This window comes from Adelges cooleyi, unplaced genomic scaffold, assembly GCF_023614345.1.
Source record: "Adelges cooleyi isolate 19-005CV unplaced genomic scaffold, UGA_ACOO_1.1 ACOO_flye_CR_arks_rails_tigmint_CR_PRNA_8, whole genome shotgun sequence".
NCBI lineage: Eukaryota > Metazoa > Arthropoda > Insecta > Hemiptera > Adelgidae > Adelges > Adelges cooleyi.
Window position 1 is genome coordinate 2,609,639 of NW_026096513.1, and position 21,650 is coordinate 2,631,288.

Here is a 21,650-nt window from a genome sequence, read left to right on the forward strand (position 1 = left end):
ATAACAAGACAACACTATATTAGGAAAACCAAATCAAGCCAACAAAAACCACAATAAAGTAAACTGTATGTTGTAAAACTCAAAATTTCAACACAACTACAGACGAGCAAAAAACAATCAATTGCACTGACGTCATTTTTTAAATTATGTATACACAATACCTCCTAATTTTCTATTTTCATCTTGTTTTCTTATACCATCAGTATTGTTTCGTTTAAAACTTTCATTCGACTTAAGTGTCTCATCACCACGATTAGATTTATAACTCATATCATCAGTAGATGGTAGTTTCGAGAGAGATCCTCGCTTTGGCTGTTCACTTTTGTCATCAGTAGAACCTAATTTAGATATAGAACCTCGTTTAGGTTTTACATTCAAATCTTCAGTAGACGGTAGTTTTGAGAGAGATCCTCGCTTTGGCTGTTCACTTTGGTCATCAGTAGAACCTAATTTAGATATAGAACCTCGTTTAGGTTTTACATTCAAATCTTCAGTAGACGGTAGTTTTGAGAGAGATCCTCGCTTTGGCTGTTCACTTTGGTCATCAGTAGAACCTAATTTAGATAAAGAACCTCGTTTAGGTTTTTCATTCAAATCTTCAGTAGATGGCAGTTTTGAGAGAGAACCTCTTTTAGGGTGTTCACTTCTTTCATCAATAGAATTGTTTAATTTGAGTTGGGCAATGGCTGTGGTTTCCCCTACTTTGTTCCATGCTTTTACTTCGTATTTACCAGCATATGTGCTATCTACATTTCTAATAACGAGTTGGTGTTTTGTAATATTGTCTTCAAGTTCTTCACTTATAATTTCAACATTTTTTCCTTTGGATAAATCATTTCCATTGTAAGACCAAATAATTTCTGGTTTAGGGGCGGCGTTTATAATGACTTCAAATACAGCTTTCGTGGAAGGCATAACGATGATATCGCGAAATCCGTTGATTTCTGGTCTCATTACGATGTCTAACCGGGCACTACATTCAGTGGATTCAAATTTATTTTTAGCTTTTACTCGGTATGTGCCAGCGTCACTAAGTTTACAAGACGGGATAACCATTGTGAATGTAAATTCTTTGATACCATAAGAAACTTCTATTGAACGAACTGAAAATTCTGCTGTAACTTCTTTGTCATTCTTAGTCCACTCAATGTCAGGAACAGTAGCTGACTCTAACGTTATCGACCAAGAAACCGTTTGACCTTTAATAATTTCGAGGTCAGTTAGTGGCTTTTTAATTTTTAGTCCACGGTTCAGCTCCCCCTCATCTGCTCGTTTCTCGTCTTCAGTAAGTGTTGATAAAGAACCTCGTTTAGGTTTTACATTCAAATCGTCAGTAGACGGTAGTTTTGAGAGAGATCCTCGCTTTGGTTGTTCACTTTGGTCATCAGAAGAACCTAATTTAGATATAGAACCTCGTTTTGGTTTTTCATTCAAATCTTCAGTAGACGGTAGTTTTGAGAGAGATCCTCGCTTTGGTAGTTCACTTTGGTCATCAGTAGAACCTAATTTAGATAAAGAACCTCGTTTAGGTTTTACATTCAAATCTTCAGTAGACGGTAGTTTTGAGAGAGATCCTCGCTTTGGTTGTTCACTTTGGTCATCAGTAGAACCTAATTTAGATATAGAAACTCGTTTAGGTTTTACATTCAAATCTTCAGTAGACGGTAGTTTTGAGAGAGATCCTCGCTTTGGTAGTTCACTTTGGTCATCAGTAGAACCTAATTTAGATAAAGAACCTCGTTTAGGTTTTACATTCAAATCGTCAGTAGACGGTAGTTTTGAGAGAGATCCTCGCTTTGGTTGTTCACTTTGGTCATCAGAAGAACCTAATTTAGATATAGAACCTCGTTTTGGTTTTTCATTCAAATCTTCAGTAGACGGTAGTTTTGAGAGAGATCCTCGCTTGGTAGTTCACTTTGGTCATCAGTAGAACCTAATTTAGATAAAGAACCTCGTTTAGGTTTTCATTCAATCTTCAGTAGACGGTAGTTTTGAGAGAGATCCTCGCTTTGGCTGTTCACTTTGGTCATCAGTAGAACCTAATTTAGATAAAGAACCTCGTTTAGGTTTTTCATTCAAATCTTCAGTAGATGGCAGTTTTGAGAGAGAACCTCTTTTAGGGTGTTCACTTCTTTCATCAATAGAATTGTTTAATTTGAGTTGGGCAATTGCTGTGGTTTCCCCTACTTTGTTCCATGCTTTTACTTCGTATTTACCAGCATATGTGCTATCTACATTTCTAATAACGAGTTGGTGTTTTGTAATATTGTCTTCAAGTTCTTCACTTATAATTTCAACATTTTTTCCTTTGGATAAATCATTTCCATTGTAAGACCAAATAATTTCTGGTTTAGGGGCGGCGTTTATAATGACTTCAAATACAGCTTTCGTGGAAGGCATAACGATGATATCGCGAAATCCGTTGATTTCTGGTCTCATTACGATGTCTAACCGGGCACTACATTCAGTGGATTCAAATTTATTTTTAGCTTTTACTCGGTATGTGCCAGCATCACTAAGTTTACAAGACGGGATAACCATTGTGAATGTAAATTCTTTGATACCATAAGGCACTTCAGTTGAACGAACTGAAAATTCTGCTGTAACTTCTTTGTCATTCTTAGTCCACTCAATGTCAGGAACAGTAGCTGACTCTAGCGTTATCGACCAAGAAACCGTTTGACCTTTAATACTTTCGAGGTCAGTTAGTGGCTTTTTAATTTTTAGTCCACGGTTCAGCTCCCCCTCATCTGCACGTTTCTCGTCTTCAGTAAGTGTTGATAAAGAACCTCGTTTAGGTTTTACATTCAAATCGTCAGTAGACGGTAGTTTTGAGAGAGATCCTCGCTTTGGTTGTTCACTTTGGTCATCAGAAGAACCTAATTTAGATATAGAACCTCGTTTAGGTTTTACATTCAAATCTTCAGTAGACGGTAGTTTTGAGAGAGATCCTCGCTTTGGTAGTTCACTTTGGTCATCAGTAGAACCTAATTTAGATAAAGAACCTCGTTTAGGTTTTTCATTCAAATCTTCAGTAGACGGTAGTTTTGAGAGAGATCCTCGCTTTGGTGTTCACTTTGGTCATCAGTAGAACCTAATTTAGATATAGAACCTCGTTTAGGTTTTACATTCAAATCTTCAGTAGACGGTAGTTTTGAGAGAGATCCTCGCTTTGGTGTTCACTTTGGTCATCAGTAGAACCTAATTTAGATAAAGAACCTCGTTTAGGTTTTTCATTCAAATCTTCAGTAGACGGTAGTTTTGAGAGAGATCCTCGCTTTGGCTGTTCACTTTGGTCATCAGTAGAACCTAATTTAGATATAGAACCTCGTTTAGGTTTTACATTCAAATCTTCAGTAGACGGTAGTTTTGAGAGAGATCCTCGCTTTGGCTGTTCACTTTGGTCATCAGTAGAACCTAATTTAGATAAAGAACCTCGTTTAGGTTTTTCATTCAAATCTTCAGTAGATGGCAGTTTTGAGAGAGAACCTCTTTTAGGGTGTTCACTTCTTTCATCAATAGAATTGTTTAATTTGAGTTGGGCAATGGCTGTGGTTTCCCCTACTTTGTTCCATGCTTTTACTTCGTATTTACCAGCATATGTGCTATCTACATTTCTAATAACGAGTTGGTGTTTTGTAATATTGTCTTCAAGTTCTTCACTTATAATTTCAACATTTTTTCCTTTGGATAAATCATTTCCATTGTAAGACCAAATAATTTCTGGTTTAGGGGCGGCGTTTATAATGACTTCAAATACAGCTTTCGTGGAAGGCATAACGATGATATCGCGAAATCCGTTGATTTCTGGTCTCATTACGATGTCTAACCGGGCACTACATTCAGTGGATTCAAATTTATTTTTAGCTTTTACTCGGTATGTGCCAGCGTCACTAAGTTTACAAGACGGGATAACCATTGTGAATGTAAATTCTTTGATACCATAAGAAACTTCTATTGAACGAACTGAAAATTCTGCTGTAACTTCTTTGTCATTCTTAGTCCACTCAATGTCAGGAACAGTAGCTGACTCTAGCGTTATCGACCAAGAAACCGTTTGACCTTTAATACTTTCGAGGTCAGTTAGTGGCTTTTTAATTTTTAGTCCACGGTTCAGCTCCCCCTCATCTGCACGTTTCTCGTCTTCAGTAAGTGTTGATAAAGAACCTCGTTTAGGTTTTACATTCAAATCGTCAGTAGACGGTAGTTTTGAGAGAGATCCTCGCTTTGGTTGTTCACTTTGGTCATCAGAAGAACCTAATTTAGATATAGAACCTCGTTTTGGTTTTTCATTCAAATCTTCAGTAGACGGTAGTTTTGAGAGAGATCCTCGCTTTGGTAGTTCACTTTGGTCATCAGTAGAACCTAATTTAGATAAAGAACCTCGTTTAGGTTTTTCATTCAAATCTTCAGTAGACGGTAGTTTTGAGAGAGATCCTCGCTTTGGCTAGTTCACTTTGGTCATCAGTAGAACCTAATTTAGATAAAGAACCTCGTTTAGGTTTTACATTCAAATCTTCAGTAGACGGTAGTTTTGAGAGAGATCCTCGCTTTGGCTGTTCACTTTGGTCATCAGTAGAACCTAATTTAGATATAGAACCTCGTTTAGGTTTTACATTCAAATCTTCAGTAGATCGGCTAGTTTTGAGAGAGAACCTCTTTTAGGGTGTTCACTTCTTTCATCAATAGAATTGTTTAATTTGAGTTGGGCAATGGCTGTGGTTTCCCCTACTTTGTTCCATGCTTTTACTTCGTATTTACCAGCATATGTGCTATCTACATTTCTAATAACGAGTTGGTGTTTTGTAATATTGTCTTCAAGTTCTTCACTTATAATTTCAACATTTTTTCCTTTGGATAAATCATTTCCATTGTAAGACCAAATAATTTCTGGTTTAGGGGCGGCGTTTATAATGACTTCAAATACAGCTTTCGTGGAAGGCATAACGATGATATCGCGAAATCCGTTGATTTCTGGTCTCATTACGATGTCTAACCGGGCACTACATTCAGTGGATTCAAATTTATTTTTAGCTTTTACTCGGTATGTGCCAGCGTCACTAAGTTTACAAGACGGGATAACCATTGTGAATGTAAATTCTTTGATACCATAAGAAACTTCTATTGAACGAACTGAAAATTCTGCTGTAACTTCTTTGTCATTCTTAGTCCACTCAATGTCAGGAACAGTAGCTGACTCTAGCGTTATCGACCAAGAAACCGTTTGACCTTTAATAATTTCGAGGTCAGTTAGTGGCTTTTTAATTTTTAGTCCACGGTTCAGCTCCCCCTCATCTGCACGTTTCTCGTCTTCAGTAAGTGTTGATAAAGAACCTCGTTTAGGTTTTACATTCAAATCGTCAGTAGACGGTAGTTTTGAGAGAGATCCTCGCTTTGGTTGTTCACTTTGGTCATCAGAAGAACCTAATTTAGATATAGAACCTCGTTTTGGTTTTTCATTCAAATCTTCAGTAGACGGTAGTTTTGAGAGAGATCCTCGCTTTGGTAGTTCACTTTGGTCATCAGTAGAACCTAATTTAGATAAAGAACCTCGTTTAGGTTTTGCATTCAAATCTTCAGTAGACGGTAGTTTTGAGAGAGATCCTCGCTTTGGCTGTTCACTTTGGTCATCAGTAGAACCTAATTTAGATATAGAACCTCGTTTAGGTTTTACATTCAAATCTTCAGTAGACGGTAGTTTTGAGAGAGATCCTCGCTTTGGCTGTTCACTTTGGTCATCAGTAGAACCTAATTTAGATAAAGAACCTCGTTTAGGTTTTTCATTCAAATCTTCAGTAGAAGGCAGTTTTGAGAGAGATCCACGCTTTGGTAGTTCACTTTGGTCATCAGTAGAACCTAATTTAGATAAAGAACCTCGTTTAGGTTTTTCATTCAAATCTTCAGTAGATGGCAGTTTTGAGAGAGAACCTCTTTTAGGGTGTTCACTTCTTTCATCAATAGAATTGTTTAATTTGAGTTGGGCAATGGCTGTGGTTTCCCCTACTTTGTTCCATGCTTTTACTTCGTATTTACCAGCATATGTGCTATCTACATTTCTAATAACGAGTTGGTGTTTTGTAATATTGTCTTCAAGTTCTTCACTTATAATTTCAACATTTTTTCCTTTGGATAAATCATTTCCATTGTAAGACCAAATAATTTCTGGTTTAGGGGCGGCGTTTATAATGACTTCAAATACAGCTTTCGTGGAAGGCATAACGATGATATCGCGAAATCCGTTGATTTCTGGTCTCATTACGATGTCTAACCGGGCACTACATTCAGTGGATTCAAATTTATTTTTAGCTTTTACTCGGTATGTGCCAGCGTCACTAAGTTTACAAGACGGGATAACCATTGTGAATGTAAATTCTTTGATACCATAAGAAACTTCTATTGAACGAACTGAAAATTCTGCTGTAACTTCTTTGTCATTCTTAGTCCACTCAATGTCAGGAACAGTAGCTGACTCTAGCGTTATCGACCAAGAAACCGTTTGACCTTTAATACTTTCGAGGTCAGTTAGTGGCTTTTTAATTTTTAGTCCACGGTTCAGCTCCCCCACATCTGCACGTTTCTCGTCTTCAGAAAGTGTTGATAAAGAACCTCGTTTAGGTTTTACATTCAAATCGTCAGTAGACGGTAGTTTTGAGAGAGATCCTCGCTTTGGTTGTTCACTTTGGTCATCAGAAGAACCTAATTTAGATATAGAACCTCGTTTAGGTTTTACATTCAAATCTTCAGTAGACGGTAGTTTTGAGAGAGATCCTCGCTTTGGTAGTTCACTTTGGTCATCAGTAGAACCTAATTTAGATAAAGAACCTCGTTTAGGTTTTGCATTCAATTCTTCAGTAGACGGTAGTTTTGAGAGAGATCCTCGTTTGGGTTTTTCACTTCGGTCATCGGTTGAATATAATGATATTTTTCTCTTATCGTCAATTTTGTTTGATTCATCACACATACTTAATAGACCATCGCTTATAATACTAGATTGTTTTATTAAATACTCACGGTGACTATAGTTTTTGTTTCTTATAGATGATACATCACTTGTTGCCATAAGTGTTTCTTCTGTGCTATCTTCTTTAGATGAATATTTTGAAAACGATTCTCGTTTAAACAGCTCTCTCTGATCGTCATTGGAGGATAGTCTGGAAATTGATCTTCGGTTTGTAACATCTTTGTCATCATCAATGGATAATAATCTTGATATTGATTCTCGTTTATGAAGGTCACTTTGATCATCATTAGAATAAAGTCTTGAATATGATCCGCGTTTGGTAATTTTACCTTTTTCGTCAGTAGTGGATAGTCTGGAATACGATCCTGGAAGTATATCGTTCGACTTATCAGTCAAGAATGAATTTGTAAGAGATCCACGTTCGGGCAACTTAGTTTGACTATTAATTGAAGATATTTTAGATAACGAATGATGTTCACTCTTTTCATAGTGTTTGCTTAAAGTCTTTTCAGCAGATTTTGGTTTAGCCACCTCCAAATCATTATATTCTTGTTTTGAATACTTTCTACTTAATTTTTCAATCACTGAAATTGAGCCATCATCTATTTCGTCAATCGAAGAATATCTTGATAGAGAATCTCTTTTACTATTATCTGAGGGTGAGGGTATAATATGAGTTTTATTTTTAATTTCTAATATCTGTTCTAAATCACTCCTTTGTTTCTTTACTCGTTTTAATAAGTCATTTAGGGAACTATCTTCATCTTCACTGTTTTCTCTTGATAATATGGAAGCAGATTTTGTTCCTTTCGGTCTATTAGCCATTAAATGTTCGTCTTCGTGTAGTTTGACATTTTCAAACGTCCAAAATGGTTCATCTTCTTCATCTGTGGCAGTATGTATAGATAGTCCTCTATCTATTTTTATTGGTATAATTCTTTCATCTTTAGGCTCTTCGACGAGGCCATAGTAGCTTTTGTGTTTAGTAGAGGATTCCTCCCAACTTATTTCCACACAGCTAAATTCTCCAGACTGGCTGTTTACTATTACTACACTTTCTTCTGAATTTACTACGCAATCACCATCTGTAAACGCGTCAATAAGAAAAACCTAATTTAGGCTATTAAATATACTTAACTATCTGCAGTTTGTCCTTGTTAAAAATATTCTACCTGTTATTCGTGATGATGATATATTAAATTTTCTATCTTCGTTACTCTTTATTTTCACACAGCTCTCAGCAAATCTTTCATCATTGGTATTGAATGTAGGAAACACTAATAAATTGAACAGTACTTTCTATATAACATTTGTGTATGCCATTAAGTAAATAAAAATGTCTAGTAAATTTAAGCTTGTAGCATACATATAATTTTATTTTCTACTAAAATAAAAATGTTTGTAGATGGCTAAACTATTTATACGTATTTTCACCTATTTACACACCTTTACAAGTATAAAAAAACATCCAAACATACCTTTTTCTTTAATGTCTACAGTTTCAATAACTTCTTCGTTAGTTTTTTTTTTCGTGCTTTCATCTCCATCGTCTTTGTAATCAGTTGAATGTTTAGCTAAAATTTTAGTAATGCATGCAAAATCACATTTAAGGGTATCATTGGAAAAATGTATAAAAGTGCATTGGTATTTCATTCCCACACAGTTGGATATAATTTTTTTCTGGTTTAAAAAAAAACTAATTTATTTGTACAATTCAGTACATATTTATTTTAAAAATAAAATGACTGACTCTATGAACAGCGAAGTAAAATATCTATATTAGTTATGATTTACTATAGCCCAAATTAAAGCGAATTCGTCAAAAAAATCTCATAATGACAGCGTTTGCCTACAAGGCCTATTATAGTACACTGCAAAGTATAAGAAAATCTTTAAGTAGATAAAAATAAATTCGTTACTCGATAGCTTATAATTAATGAATCTGTTTTTTCATAAAAGTAATATAAAATATTTAAAAGATATTTTTTAAATAAACTAGTGAACATTTTTTTATTAAATTTTGTATGTACGCCACGCCTAATTTATTTTTATTTGTAATCTATAATACTAAAAATAGTATAACAAAATGTCTTTAAATTTGTGTGTAATAATTGATAATGTGTATTCTACCTTATAAAGGTAAAGTATAAAAAAAGCTCTGAAATACTTTCAAAGTATTTATTGTATTGATTTCATTATTTTCTTCGCTGTTCTATTTTTTAGTCTAACCAACAAAACTATAAATTGTAAACATATATTATTTACCTACCTAATATATTCACTATGCTTTTAGTAACTGCTGTTCCCATTTCATTAGTAGCTCTAACTTCATACTCTCCACCATCTTCAAGTTTCACGAGATTAACGGTAAGACTGAAGTTTTCTACCCTTTTAGTATCTCTAGAGATTTTAATATGAGCATCACTTCGTACTTCTTTACCATCCTTAAACCATTTGATTTCTGGAGGCGGACTACCATGACAAATTACTTGAAGTTTAAGCAACCCTCCTTCAGTTACATCTATGTCTTTAAGACCTTTTTTGAACATAGGTTGAGCTAAACAATAAAATAAAACTCAGTAATGTATAGTTATATCGGTTTACCTATGTATCTTACACATAACGGTAAGAGTTGCTTCTGAGTCATATGTGCCAATTTCATTTGTTGCTCTGCATTTATATTTTCCAGCCAGTTTTGTTTTAGCTTCTTTAATTATTAATTTATAATTATCACCATCTTCAATACATGTAAATTCGGTTGTTGTCTCTGTTATTTCTTCTTCTTCGCGGAACCTAGTATATTGTATTCTATATTATACCTAATTACGTACGATGTGTATTTTTTTAATATCTCTTATAGTACCAGGAAGTTGGGAAGATATGGAAAGTTCCCGTTATCTTCCCGACATTAAAAAAAACATCAATAACACTACTGTATTTGGGTACTTCCAAGTTCCAACTATGGACATTCGGAATGTGTAAGGTAGCTCCTTATTTAATGTCGAAAAAATAATGGGATCTTCCTATTGGCTTCCCAACTTTCCGGTGGTATTAGGGATAATTTACCATTGAACTGTTGGTTTTGGATAAGAATTTAGCTGTACAGTAAATTCTACATTTGTGTCACCTTCTACTGCTTTTGTATCATTTAATGGAGTTTCAAAAATCGGCGGACATCTCACAAATAGTTTTCCGTCACTAGTATTTTTGCCAGATTCATTACTAATCTCGCAAGTGTATTTACCGGAGTCGTGTCTTGTTATATTACTGATCAATAGAGTATGCACATCGCCTTCAGAATTTAATTTTATATGTGTGTTATCAGCAACAATTAACTTATCATTAAAATACCTAAATAATAATAATAATATTGAGTGGTTATGAAAATAGTTAAAAATTAAAACATAATCACTTATTACCATTTGACTTCTGGTGGTGGATCACCTTCTACTCGAACACTTAATGATACATAATCTCCTTCTAGAGTTTCGACTTCTTTAGATAGAGCACCTATAAACTGTGGAGGCATTTTAAGGTCTACTCGGCATGCATCAGATATTTGACTATATTGATTTGAAGCGACTACAGAGTACAATCCAGCGTCTTCCATTTTTGAGTCCAAAATAATCAAAGTGTAACTACCGGATACTTCGTCATTCACGTACTTTATTCTACTTGATTTCTTTATGGTTTTACTATCTTTATACCTATTTTAAAAACATGTCAATAGTCTCGCACTACTAAATTCACAAATATGTTATTTAGAATATACAGTGAAATTATAATCACTACTGACTTACCATTGAACTATTGGCTTTGGAGATGCTTCAATTTCAACCGTCAAAGAAATGTCTTTACCAGTGACGCCGTCATAATCTGATAAATTCTTTTTAAACCTTGGAGCCGCTTTTATTGCTAAATTAACTGTTTCTGTCTCGGATCCTATTTCATTTTTAGCAACAATTTGGTAATCTCCTTCGTCCTCAACTTCGACATTTTTTATCACTAATGTAGATGTATTTTCTTCATACATAGTTTTTATTCTTTCATTTTCTTCGACTTGTATACCATCTTTAAGCCATATAACCTCTGGTTCTGGATCACCATAAACTTTAGCTTCTAAAATCGAGGTACTTAGAATTTTAGTCTCAAATTCTTTTACTTCTGCAATTATTTTTGGAGCGTATGGTTCATTCTTTCTTTCCATAACAATACCTACAAAAAATTATTTTTTAATAAATTTCATTTTCGAAAACATCGAATCACGTTTATAGTTAAACCGAAGTCATAATTAATATAATATTATGTGTTTTACAATAATTTTATAAAAATGATAAAGTACAAACTTATGTTTGAATTCCCCTTACCCAACTATAGACACATTATATTAATTTTACAAACAACAACTATTTTAATCATGCTTTTCATATTCACCTTGTACGTTTAATTCGGCACTACATGATATTTTTCCATGAGACGTTGAAGCTATACAAGTATACAAACCGGCATCTTCCGGTTTAACGTTTTGAAAAACTAACGCTAACGAATCTTCGTCGTCTCTAAATAATACTTTAAACCTGTCCTCAGGGTTAAATGGCTTTCCGTTTTTCAGCCAAGTAAATTTTGGTGATATATCCGGAGTATGATTTTCTAATCGCGCCCATAAATCTTTTTCGCCTAAAAAAAATATATTAAGCCATTAATAATTATATAAATACATTATGCTCGTTATTTAAGTGTCATTTGTAAATAGCATACTAGTCACAGTCACAAAGCACGAGCACGACTCTTCCGAATATTTGTTACTGGCTATGACTCTATACTCTCCGGCATCTTCTGGTTTAACATCGGGTATGACTATCTCATATATACCCTTTTCTTTATCAACTACCAAAACTTGAATTCTGTTGTCATCGTTCAATATTTCGGTGTTTCCTTTGTAGCTAAACATTTAAATAATTTTACTACATCACACAGTTGACTTGAAATTATGATAGAGTATGTATGAAACGTGAGATCAACATACAATTTCATTTTAGGCGCCGGACTTCCTTTTATTTCAATCATGAACCTTGCGTGTGTATTTTCCAAAAGTTCAGCATCCGAAAGTTTAACAGCAAATAATGGAGCATTAGCTTTAGCTCTTGATTTTTTTTCGTCAGTAGTAACTAAAAAAAAAAAAGGCTCCAAATTAATTTTATACAGAATTGAGTTATATTAGCTATATCTTACGATTTTCAACAAATAATTGTGTTGTGCTGGTTGATGTCCCAATAGCGTTCTCAGCTTTAATTGTGTATGTTCCTGAATCTGATTCGATTACTTTATTAATTTGCAGTTTGTAGATATTGTTATCTTTGTCTTCAGTAACTGAAATTCTATGAGTCATGCTACTTGGTAAAGGCATGTTATTCTTCAACCAAGTAACACTATTAGCTCCTTCCACTTGACATTCAAAAATAGCATTTTCGCCAGCTAAAAATAAATTAAACAATTTTTGTTTTAAATTAAGTTACTATTAAAGTTTTTATAATAAATAAAAACAGCGTTTAATATAATAAAACAAACGTCTGAATCTTATTCGAATGCGTTTAATTTAAGCAAAATACTAGGTACTATTAAAGCAAAATTTGAAGCAAATCTAATTTTCCAATACTCTGACGTGTTTATCACCTTCGAGAGAAGATTCAATATTGCTTGTTCTTCCAGATTTAAATTCACCCTTAGTATCCCACCATTCTTTATATTCTTCAAAAACACCTTTTCATCGAATATAACGTTATAATAATATTTTAATGAACAATAAATATGAATATTTAATAATATATATTATAGAAGTCATTAATTGTACACTGTATTGTAATATTGTAGTAAACTAACCTCCATGATTGGTTCCTGTAATATTGGTATGAAAATAGGGTTTTGATACGCCCTCTATGTATTTGAGTGGCTCAGATTCAATTTCTTCTTCAGCTGGTGAAGGTGACCTTTCAGGAGGAGGACAAGGAGGAGGTTGCTCCATAACCTCTACGGGCGGTTCCTCAATAGTTTTAACCACTTCTACTACTTTTTCTTCAATTTTCACTTCTTGTTTAACCGTCTCTAAAACTTAATTTATTATTTAACTTTAATATTTAGTTGAATTTTATAATAGAAATTTTAGTTTCACTAAAATATAATTATAACAAATAAACGTACTTTCAACTATTTCTTCTTTGGGTGGTTCTGGTTTTTTGTTATCTACTGGTGGCGGTGAAGTGCATTCAAAGATCGGTTCTTTAGGGGGAAGGGTCAGTGGTGGACGTTTTGGTTCTTCAACGTGCTTTAGCGGCTTAGGTGCCAGTCGTCGTTCAATGGGATCTAATCCTTCTTCAATTTCAGCAGAAATATCCAATTCAATACCTTTAAGCGGTTCGAATAGATCTTCGTCTTTCTGCTTTTGTACTTTGATGTCGTCACTATTATGCTCTATTTTCGTCACTAAAATGTAATAGAACTACTATTATAATTGTGTTTAATTGCTGGACAAAGTTTTTACACAATACTTATTTCCAAATATGTTAAATCGGATTATGTCATAAAACAATAAAAATTGAAAACCCAATGTCAAGTATTAGTGTAAGCGTTGTTTAACTATTTAGTATTCAATTACTGTAGACGGAAAATAATTTTAACATTACAAATATACGAGATTCTTATAGTAAACATTACTTTTATAAATACATGTGTATCGTATATTTATGAATATTTGATTTATGATTCCTCGGGTGTTAACGGATATCCGTAGTTTATCACTATTCTGAAATTCGAATATTAAATAAGTATTGACACGGTATCGTTGACTATGTACTACCCGGGTTTTACCATTTTTAGACACAAATTATAATAAACAGATTGTTTCGCAAAATTAAGAACAGTACTAAACAATGTGTTTTAATATCTTGTATTATTTAGGAGGCCGACACCCAAACTATGTCACCACCAAGTTATATATGAATTATTTTAACGTGTGCTTAATTTTATCTTAATTAATTAAAATATTTGAATCCCCGGATGTTTGCTTGAATCTATACATATCCGTGTAAGTTAGCTAGATTTTTTAAACTATTCAAATTTTTGTCCTAACTATAGGTTAAACGCACACGGTTTTTTCATACACTCCAATAAACGGTAATTTTTAATAATAAGCGAAAATGATAAAAAGCTAATAAAGCGATTAAATATATTCGTTATTATCGCCATTTGTAATTAACAAGCATCTATAGATACAATAGTTTATAAATGATTTGGCTTATGCAAAAAGGGTCCTTATCACTTTTATTTAATTTTGAGAAAATTAAAAAATACTTCCCAGTTCTTTCATGAACCAAATCAAATATTTAACAGACCATATATTTGTTATACATTTAAAATATTATGTTACAAAACGATTAAACTGCTCAAGTATAAAGATATTGAAGCCAATGTGAAGCGTATTTATGTATTGTTGTAAGACCTGAAATAGATGATTCACTTATTGTTTCCGTTATAGAAACACTATCTCTTTCCCAATATTGTTCCTTCAGTTCTTCTAATTCACCTTTTTAAACCCAAACATTTTTTTTATAATCTTGTTTTAATTTACAAATTATAATGTAATTAATAATGTTATTAATTAAGTATTGTTTTTTTTTTTACTTTTATCTTATTATTTCCAACCAATAAATATAGGTATATACTCACGCAAATCATTTTGATGATCATTTATTTCAGTAATCCACTGGTCTCTACTTATGTCTTCGTTAGCCCTAAACGTAAAAGGGTAATTTCCTACTTCGCCTTGACTATGGTGAAGTTCCCACACACGTTTATTGTCAGGCGATGGCTTCACAGTTACTTCAGGCAGCTAAAAAATGTAAATAAAAATGTTCAAACTAAAATAGGACATAATAACACCAAGTGAGTGTCAATTCCTCTTACTCTGATTATGTCTTTCAGTACAAATACAGACCGATCTTCAGAAATTCGTCGAACTTTACACACGAGTATTCTCGATTTGAATAAGAAACAGTAACGTTGATGTCCTTTTGGATCTTCAGCGTCTTGAACGTAATACCATCCCTTAATGAATATTTATAAAATTGTATTGACATTAAAAACAATGCGTGCTTTACAAACTTTGTAAAAAGAAAAATGAAATAACGGTTTTAGCAATTTGTTATTGTTGGATTCCGCCGAAATAGGAGCATCTATATATCCACACTTGACCTTGCCGTTGTATTTTTAACTTTTCAGTGATATTACGTGACGTAGTTATTCTACTTACGTGTTTTAATAATCGTCCTAATTTATGAATAGTACCGTGATATCCTTCTATGTTCGTTAAAAATTTCGTGTCGTTAAATCTATGTGGAATCGATAGCATCAACTCAAGAGCCCTTTCTAAGTCGGTGGTGTCTTCTCCAATTAGCAACGAATACTTGATTAGTTCCTTATAACATACATACGTTTGTACATTAATATGATACCTTTGAAAAACTAATAATATACTTCGTGGTTTTATTAAGAAATTGAAATTAATTCCTATTTTAAAATTCGACTTGTTGATAAATGATTATTATTATTATTTTAGTGGCGAGTTGATCCCACATTACAAGCCCGTAATGAGATTATGTGTTTAAAAGTATTTCTTTTTTCACACTTCATATGTGAGAGCGAGTATAAAATTGTATACATAAAATGTCTAAAATAATTTCAACACGCCACTATTATTTGTTAACATAATGAGCGAATAATGAATTTTTATTATAAAAATTTATTATGCGAATGACATGATATGATAGACTTTTACAGTTTTTTTTTTTTCAAAAGGGCAGAAACTTAGTTTATAAATCTATAAATATTATTTACAATAACTATAAAAAAATGATCACTAAATCGAAAAATGTTTTTCTTAACATATTTTAGTTTGTCTTAGGTGTTTATAAAACAATTCATTTTAATATTCAAATTGAATGTCTATTTGTTTTACTAACAGATTCTATTATGGTATTTATCACACTGAAATAAATAATATTCCATGTCGAACATTTTCACTAACCTTTAGTAAAAGCTGATAATCATTAATACGTTGAATCGGTAACTTTAAATGTTCAGAAAGTTTTTTGTCATCGCTGCATTTTAATCGTTCGTTCTGTAAAATAAATCTAACTGTTAAATTTGTTTAAGTATGATTTTCGATAGAGTTTACTCTTATTCTTAATCTCTTATTCACTGGTGACCGAATTTCGACCTGACAACGGAGAGAGTAAAAATATACTAGTGATGAATTTTAAAGAAATCGTCAAAACAAGCGTGAGGCGTATGTATAAATAAAAAAAGTAGAGTTCGCAGCTCTTCCGTTATAGTACGGTATATAAATAAATAATCGTAGATCTGCTATCTTAAAATTATACACGGACATTGTATTTGATTTCGCAAGAATATCTGATGTACCACAACTTATCTAAATGATAAAAATGTATGTAATATAATTTTACAAAGTCCTTAATGTATCTTGTAGTGTATATGCTTATAATTATTACAACAATTATTTCTAGCTAATGCACTAATTAGAGTTAAAAATAATGTTTAATGTTTTGTATTTAATACTTGTGGATAGCCGGCAGATATGCCTCATGATAGTTATATGTCTATTTTAAGAGTGTAGCGTGCTATAAAAAACCAACAGTTTTAAAAGCAACTATATAATATGATTTTATTTTATTTTGCACGAAAAATATTGAGGTTTAAAACGATTACTACACTGTCTATTTCCAGCTGAACGTTTTTGCAAGTTGCAAGTGGCAAATAGCCAAAAATTAGTATATTAAACTCATCATTGTAAACCTTCATATAAAAAATAAATTTAATTTCGAATATTAAATAATCTACGAGCATTAAACATAAAAATGACTTAAATGTATAGATTATTTTTTGAAAACGATAATATTGTTATTTGTTGTAAACATAATATGTTGATTGTTATTTGAAACGAGAACGACTTGTTGACATTTTCGTTTTGCATATAATATTACACACTCGTTTATCACTTTATTATAGGGAATGACATCGAACGTATATGTTGGATATTGAACATATCTTTTATAAAAATAGTACATGATTTCAATTTGTCAAATTAAAAGCATTCTGTAAATAATTTTTTAAAAACTAAAATATATAACTGTGTTATTATAATATAAATGTAATACTCATTTAATAGTATTTTACTCACTTGACAATCAAATTAGTTTTATCATATCTGATTAATACTACATTAGGCTACCCATTTCAAACGTATCTCTTTCAAGTATAATATTAGAAAATTAACTAATTTACCACCCGATATTAAAGGAAAGTACTCGTTGGGTAATAAAGTATAGTTTTAAAATTGTGAGGAAATTCGTCTATATTGATCATGAGTTGATACGCAGGGGGTTAAGTGTAAGGTTGCACAGCAAGCTAAGTAGGCTGTACAGTTAACATAGAAACCGAATTAAAAACATTAACGTTCTACTTTTTTTATTCGTATACCAATACATTAAGATATATGGACACTTTTCTGTGTCAATGAATTCTGAATACCAAAAAAGGCTTCAACAGAAAAAAAACAGTACAGTGGGGTCGAGGCATAGTGGGGACGGGGAGGTCACAGGTTTACAGGGATTTTTAAATCTGAAAGTGATAAAATCAATTTCGAAAAAACGCTTCGATGCAAATCGGTAGTTAGTATTTTCAAGCCAGTACAGTCCAAACCAAGCACAGTATAAACCAGCAAAGTTAGAAAGTTTTAAATTAAGGTTCTGTATTTACAAATGAGCATCAAAGCGTTAATTTGAAAGTGATTTTATCCGAGAGGACTAGTACAGTAGAGTATAGGCATAATGTAATCAAAGCAATAAGGAAACGGAGAGGTCACAGGTCTACAGGAATTATTATAAATAAAAGTGATAAAATTGAATAAAATCACTTTCGTTGTTTTAAGATAAAACTGTAGGAAATGCTTTAAAATTCAAAATAGTTCAAGCACAAACTATTAGCTAATCAATTATGTTATAATTTATAAGGTTTCCACAACATTAATTTTGATTATGAGGAGAGGCATCATAACAATAGCAAAAATCCCACAGATTAATGAGAGGGAACTGATAATAATATTGAAAATATAATAACAAAATAGTTTATTACTTCACTTAAATATTTCTATTTTTCTAGAAGTAATTATTAACTATACAGTTTATCAGAGTAACTAGTATTCAAGAATATATTGAGTTAAAATAATAATATATTGGATACATTTCTTGCTCGACAGAACTGACAACATGAAAAGATAAACGTTTTAAAATTACCCTATTCGACGATGGAAAAATAATTCTTTAATTTAAGTTTAAAGTTGAATTGCATCGATTGTTGAATAATATAATTGCTCAACCTATTCCAGTCCTAGGTTGTTACGTGTAGTGTAAATTATTAAACGGAATTGTTCCGAAAAATTACTTTAAAAACTAACAAACCAAGTAAACAGCTACCACACTAGTAGAGTCAATAGGGATCTTGCCTTAGTAATAGTTTAACAACCCAGCGTTTAATAAGAAGAAACAATGGACTAATCTACCATATAAGCCAAACGTTGTAGCCCCAATTCACCAAAAAAACCATTATCTAATTATTTATTAAAGTACCTTTCAAAACATTTAATATAGCAAAACATAACATTCTGTTTTATTTTCTATTATATTAACTATTAAAAATTAACATTGGCAACTGGCATTTATAACTTGCATGTTAGCAAGTATGTTAACTTGTTAAGTGTTAACAAATAGTATACGAATGTTATGGATGTCGAAAACCACAAGTGTGTGTCTGAATTTTATTTCAGAAAGCATTATGGTTTTTAAACATTTAAACGTGAGCTGGTAATGTCCATAATATTTACCATTAAACAATTTATGTACAATTAGTATTTATAAATGTACGTTATATCTATACACTAACCTCAAAGTATTCATGTACTTCGTAGTTGTCTTCAAGGTAATCTTGTGCATCTGGTTCTGTTTGACAGTAATTAACGTGCCTATCGAAGTCTCGTTCCTATAAAACGGTAAAACATTATTAAGTTAATATTGTTGTGGTTTTCATACATCACTAAAAATAACATTTTTTTATAATGATTAAAGAAATTTTAGCGATCGCTAGTATAAAATGAAGAATCAACATGTAACATGTTTAGACTGCTACACAAGTGGTAAGTTAAAATAACAAAATTAGAATATAAACCATACTTTATTAAGTATCCTCATTTCCTCTTTTCATCAACTATACACCAGTACTTACCTTTATTTACTAGTTTTGTACTTAGCCTACTCAATTAATTCCTTCCATTTATATAAATTAATGTAATTAATAATACAACCAAATAATTTAATTTACCTTAACATTTTAAATTTAAATTTGTTTTACTAGATTTTTATTTTTTTATTTTAGGTAATTGTAATGATTTAAAAAAAAGATAAATAGTAGTTCACCTAACTACTTGCAATATATGAATATTATAATGGTATAACATTTGTATGACTCCCAGGGAAACAAATAGAATTATACAATAGCAAATTTATTTAATAAAGATTAAAAAAACAATGCAAATAGCTATAGATTTTAGAAATCCGAATTATCTGGATCTTATAAATATGCAATTATTAGATCCAAATTTTACATATTACTCCGGTTTCTTATTATAAAAACTTTTAGTTAGTAACGCAAGTATATTATAGTGTTGCCCATGTTATATTTACTCAGTATATTTATTCTTTAACATAAATAAGAAATTACTTTGTTATAATGCAGTATAATAAGTATCCTGGTTTTAAACATTTGTATCATTCAAGCGAAATATATATTTTTATTTATTATTCCTCTTAATTGATCATAGATACTTAAAAATTATATTAAAAAATATATTCAAAGACATCTCTAAGTACTTAATGACGAATTTTATTTAGTTTTTACATATTTTAAGCATCGTCAAATTGAATATAATTTACTTCACGATAGAAGTTCTTACAGAGCTATAACTTATAGTACTTTATTATTATTTACAATTAATATTTAATTTGGTCGGTAAATCAGGTGCAACACGATTGCGAACGTTTTTACTTACTATCTCTCATGAAACGTCGCCGTATGGAGCTTATCGATAACTACACAATATTATAACGAAAGTAAATCTTAAATAATGGTAATCTTCTACAAAATCGCTATATTTGACAATATCGACTAAGAATTTTCCGATAAAATTGTTGTCATCATACGGTAAAAATACCGATGTTGTGTATACAAACTTTCATTTGGTTAGTGTTTATCACGAATTGGTGATCGGTTGTATGTGTATGTTTGTTATTTTAGAATGTATTTTACACAATTATAATTATTTAAACATTTTAAATTACCCAACACTGCAGTACTTTAAATTGTTAAAAATAAAATATACTAATTTGAAACAAGGAGAGAACTATAAAAATTTGTGAAAAATTGAGATTACATTGTATATAAAAGCTTTACGGAAAAAAATAATTTAAAAACTAATTAAACCCTGTGAGTTATCACTTTAAAAACATCACTCTGTACATTTATAAAAGTTTTGGTATATTTTGGCCGAAAAAGTGCCACCTACTATTATTTTTATACGATTTGATAACGTCGCACGGCAAATGGTTGGCAATCGTTTGATTTTTGGCAATAAAATAGTTATTCTTTGATCTTCCGACAATCATTCGAAATCGTGTACCACCGAGTACATCATAATTTTTCTGTAACTTCATTACAATATATCCCCTAAGTACACTTAATGACAAATTTTATGTGGTTTTTCGCCATACATGCTCAAGTTTCTATTCTACATTTGACTATTGAACACCAAAGTTGTTCAAACACCTCCCCAAAGAAAATGTGGGAGGTTTTTTTTAAATATTTTAGGTACATGTTACATAGTTTAGTGTCACAAGTGTCATAAGCGCATTTTTTTTTCGACAAACTGAGTTGTATGTATTGTGTAACATTTTGATACATAATAACATTGCACACATAGTGTGAAAATATTGAAGGCCAACCAATCAAAATGTTTGCTGCTAAAAGCCGTGCCATGTTTATTAGGCAAATAAAATAATATAGCATTGTACATTTTCAAACGGCGTTTCTATAAAATAATAATAAAAAAGATTTTATGAAACAATGTTATAGTTTCAGTGGATCCAGTCTTGATTTCAGTCTTTATATTAAAAAAATGTACCATATTACAATAATTGTTAAATCGAATATGTTTTCTTTATTTTGAAGTTGGTGGGTTCGCAGTTAGGGTTTGAATTTTAAAACATAAATTGATAGATAGAATTGATTGATTTGTTTTTTATTAGAAACAAGTAGAAAGGATTCATGGCAACAGGACTTCATGCATAATAGGTATTAGTGAACTTACCAACATTGTAAATAATAATATTATACTATTCAACGAAGCAAAAAATATAATACATGTGATTATGTGTTGTACCTACTTTGATTTATGACAGTCTACGAGACATGATTAATTTAAAATTTTAAGAAATGTTATTAAATTATTAAAATTTAATTTGAATACAACTTTATAACTATCCCAGTATTTAAGATACACATGTAAGCG

General features: G+C 31.6%; 1 protein-coding gene across 50 annotated transcripts in view; it reads right to left on the reverse strand.

Annotated features, from left to right (window-relative positions):
- LOC126845844 (obscurin) overlaps positions 1–21,650 on the reverse strand; it is a 44,406-nt gene that overhangs the window by 14,079 nt on the left and 8,677 nt on the right. Inside the window, exons 7-33 of one of the 50 annotated variants that reach the window (XM_050584779.1) lie at positions 18,974–19,069; positions 16,041–16,133; positions 15,267–15,431; positions 14,921–15,061; positions 14,684–14,846; positions 14,457–14,540; positions 13,160–13,441; positions 12,842–13,069; positions 12,194–12,436; positions 11,988–12,129; positions 11,720–11,904; positions 11,396–11,638; positions 10,762–11,176; positions 10,381–10,668; positions 10,028–10,312; positions 9,579–9,754; positions 9,231–9,518; positions 8,440–8,535; positions 8,134–8,238; positions 6,715–8,046; positions 5,641–5,874; positions 5,425–5,532; positions 4,475–4,582; positions 3,202–4,365; positions 2,040–2,987; positions 1,638–1,826; positions 162–1,529 (exon numbers count right to left, since the gene is read on the reverse strand). In XM_050584779.1, the coding sequence (XP_050440736.1) occupies positions 162–1,529; positions 1,638–1,826; positions 2,040–2,987; positions 3,202–4,365; positions 4,475–4,582; positions 5,425–5,532; positions 5,641–5,874; positions 6,715–8,046; positions 8,134–8,238; positions 8,440–8,535; positions 9,231–9,518; positions 9,579–9,754; positions 10,028–10,312; positions 10,381–10,668; positions 10,762–11,176; positions 11,396–11,638; positions 11,720–11,904; positions 11,988–12,129; positions 12,194–12,436; positions 12,842–13,069; positions 13,160–13,441; positions 14,457–14,540; positions 14,684–14,846; positions 14,921–15,061; positions 15,267–15,431; positions 16,041–16,133; positions 18,974–19,069 (9,169 nt within the window). Of the gene's footprint in view, positions 1–161; positions 1,611–1,637; positions 1,827–2,039; positions 3,006–3,201; positions 4,384–4,474; positions 4,583–5,424; positions 5,533–5,640; positions 5,875–6,714; positions 8,047–8,133; positions 8,239–8,439; positions 8,536–9,230; positions 9,519–9,578; positions 9,755–10,027; positions 10,313–10,380; positions 10,669–10,761; positions 11,177–11,395; positions 11,639–11,719; positions 11,905–11,987; positions 12,130–12,193; positions 12,437–12,841; positions 13,070–13,159; positions 13,442–14,456; positions 14,541–14,683; positions 14,847–14,920; positions 15,062–15,266; positions 15,432–16,040; positions 16,134–18,973; positions 19,070–21,650 lie in introns of all 50 variants that reach the window. The other 49 variants (XM_050584808.1, XM_050584792.1, XM_050584793.1 and 46 more) reach the window with 49 other exon arrangements.